General features: G+C 45.6%; 1 protein-coding gene across 1 annotated transcript in view; it reads right to left on the bottom strand.

The window, feature by feature from the left end:
- Positions 1-2,500, bottom strand: part of LOC139223707 (ALK and LTK ligand 2-like) — a 6,355-nt gene that overhangs the window by 3,093 nt on the left and 762 nt on the right. The window contains exon 2 of the mRNA XM_070855684.1: positions 412-465. Within this exon, the coding sequence (XP_070711785.1) occupies positions 412-465 (54 nt within the window). The remainder of the gene's footprint in view (positions 1-411; positions 466-2,500) is intronic.

The following is a 2,500-nucleotide window of genomic DNA, read 5'->3' as shown; positions in this document are numbered from 1 at the left end:
GTACAAAAACTGATGGAATTGGTCCAGTAGATCACCTCAGGTGGCAATGGCTGTCACATGTTCCACCAGACTCCATTCATAAAAACAGTCATTTTACCTCGCAGAACACAGGAGCTGCTGGTCTACTGTTGCCCTTATCACTTAGCTTGTTTGTGTTATTTTGTGACTTTGGTGTTTTAAAGAGTTATTTTAGGTCCAAACTAACATGTTAAAACAGCAGAATCTCACAGTAACCACACCTGCAGCTCCTGTGTTCTATGAGGTAAAATGACTGTTTTTGTGAATGGAGTCTGGTGTGTCTATGTCTGTAGGGATCCTTTCCATAATGCTGTCAGACACTTGGTGTTGGACTTGTGTGTGTGTGTGTGTGTGTGTGTGTGTGTGTGTGTGTGTGTGTGCTGGTGCTCCCACCTGTCAGGTGTCTGATGAACTTCTCCTTGTGTCGTGGGTCTCTGGGGTGACCCTCTGTGAATAAAACAAAGAGTTGCAGCTCCATTAGTCGCAGCAGCAGCAGCGTCGAGCCAATTATGTTTGTTTTTCCAGCACTCTCCTGCACGGACAAAGACTCCATTCACACCTGCTGTTAGGTGTTCTCGTCGTGAGCAGATTTCAAAATGCAAATGTCATCAAACACTGTATTTATTTTTCCTTTAGTCTGTAGCTTTTATTTTGACGGATGAACTCAGATGCTCTCATCAACACCTGGCTGAGATCTGACCGCCCTCGAGACAACGAGCTACACAGTAGGCTACAACTGGAGCCCTGCTATATGTTGATAGAGTCCATTAAAGTGAGCTGAATCAGCTGTTAGCAGCTCCTGTCTGCAGTGGATCCATTAATGATCAGACAACTATCACTGGATCACTGTGGGACTGAAGGAAACTTAAAAACAGACAGATTCTCTATGAAGTTCTGTTGCTGCAGTTAGCAGCTAGCCACATTAAAGGGACAGTTTAGATTATTAGTGGTTGTATGAGGTCATTATCCATAGACAGTGTGTTAAGTATTTAGATTAATTTCTCCTCTTCACTTTGCATCAGACAGCCTCTTTCTGATGAGAAACTGAGGCCGTTCTGTCTTTATCCTCTCGCGCTAAGATCCACCAGATTCCATTGACAAAAACAGTAATTTTACCGCAAGGAACACATGAGTTCGCAGGTGTACCGCTGCCTTGAGCAATGAATTAAAATGTTAGTTTGGATCTAAACTATCCAATTAAAAAACCCCAAAGTCACACAATAACACAAATAAACTAACCAGCTGAGGCGGTAGCAGATCAGCAGCTCCTGTGTTCTGTGAGCTAAAATTACTATTTTCGTGAATGGAGTCTGGTGTGTTTGAAGCGTGAACACAGGCCGAGCCTTTTGCTGAGATAAAAACTGTGGTTTTATTTTATGTGTTGTGGCTGATTATAATGGGACCACTGTGATTTCCATGTTTCCAATAAACTGAATGTTGAACGTTAAAATACTGAAGGTATTAAAGCAGATTTGGATCAAACCCACAGGATCAGATAATAACAACAGACCAGCCTTAGTCAATAAGGTTTTTAAAATTTGAAACACAAATCAATGAGTCACCAGAAAGTGAATCTCCTGAGTAAACTTTGTGGTGATGTTGAACACTTCGGCCTCGTGGTGGCGCTGGAGGGAATATTTTACCTGCAACCAAACCCAATTCAAATTTTTGCCGTTTTTATCTCCATGTTACAGCTGCAGAGCAGGAGCATTTTGTCTAAGTACGGTCACATTGGTGAAGTTATTTAAATCAGCTCTGCTTTAATAACACTTTCCTAACATATTCCCAGGCAGCAGCCAGTAGAAACCACTGATGATTAAAAACCTTTTGTATAAAACCTGCTGGATTAAAAACGCTGTTTTTTAATTGTAGTTCTGTAAGGTGAGACGTGAGCGTTTCTGGCCTCAGCCGACTGCACTAATGGACCGACTGTAAATGCACCGCTGAGTTAAAGTGGACTTCATCCTGCTGATCCAAACAACAGAAACGCTCCAAGTGAGGCTGGAAGTGCTGCATCATGGGAGTTATTTCTGCCCGGCCTGACTCAGAGCTTTGGGCTCCGGTTTGTAAAATCTGCTTCTTCTGACAAAACCTGAGAACATGTTCACAACCGACACAGACCACCACAGACCACTACAGACCACCACAGACCACCACAGACCACCACAGACCACTACAGACCACCACAGACCACCACAGACCGCCTCAGACCACCACAGACCACCACAGACCGCCTCAGACCGCCACAGACCACCACAGACCACTACAGACCGCCTCAGACCACCACAGACCACCACAGACCGCCTCAGACCACCACAGACCACCACAGACCGCCACAGACCGCCACAGACCGCCTCAGACCACCACAGACCACCACAGACCGCCTCAGACCGCCACAGACCACCACAGACCGCCACAGACCGCCACAGACCACCACAGACCGCCTCAGACCGCCACAGACCGCCACAGACCACCACAGACC

This window comes from Pempheris klunzingeri, chromosome 24, assembly GCF_042242105.1.
Source record: "Pempheris klunzingeri isolate RE-2024b chromosome 24, fPemKlu1.hap1, whole genome shotgun sequence".
Classification (NCBI taxonomy): Eukaryota; Metazoa; Chordata; class Actinopteri; order Acropomatiformes; family Pempheridae; genus Pempheris; species Pempheris klunzingeri.
Note: the sequence above shows the minus strand (reverse complement) of the source record. Positions and strands in the feature narration are given on the sequence as shown.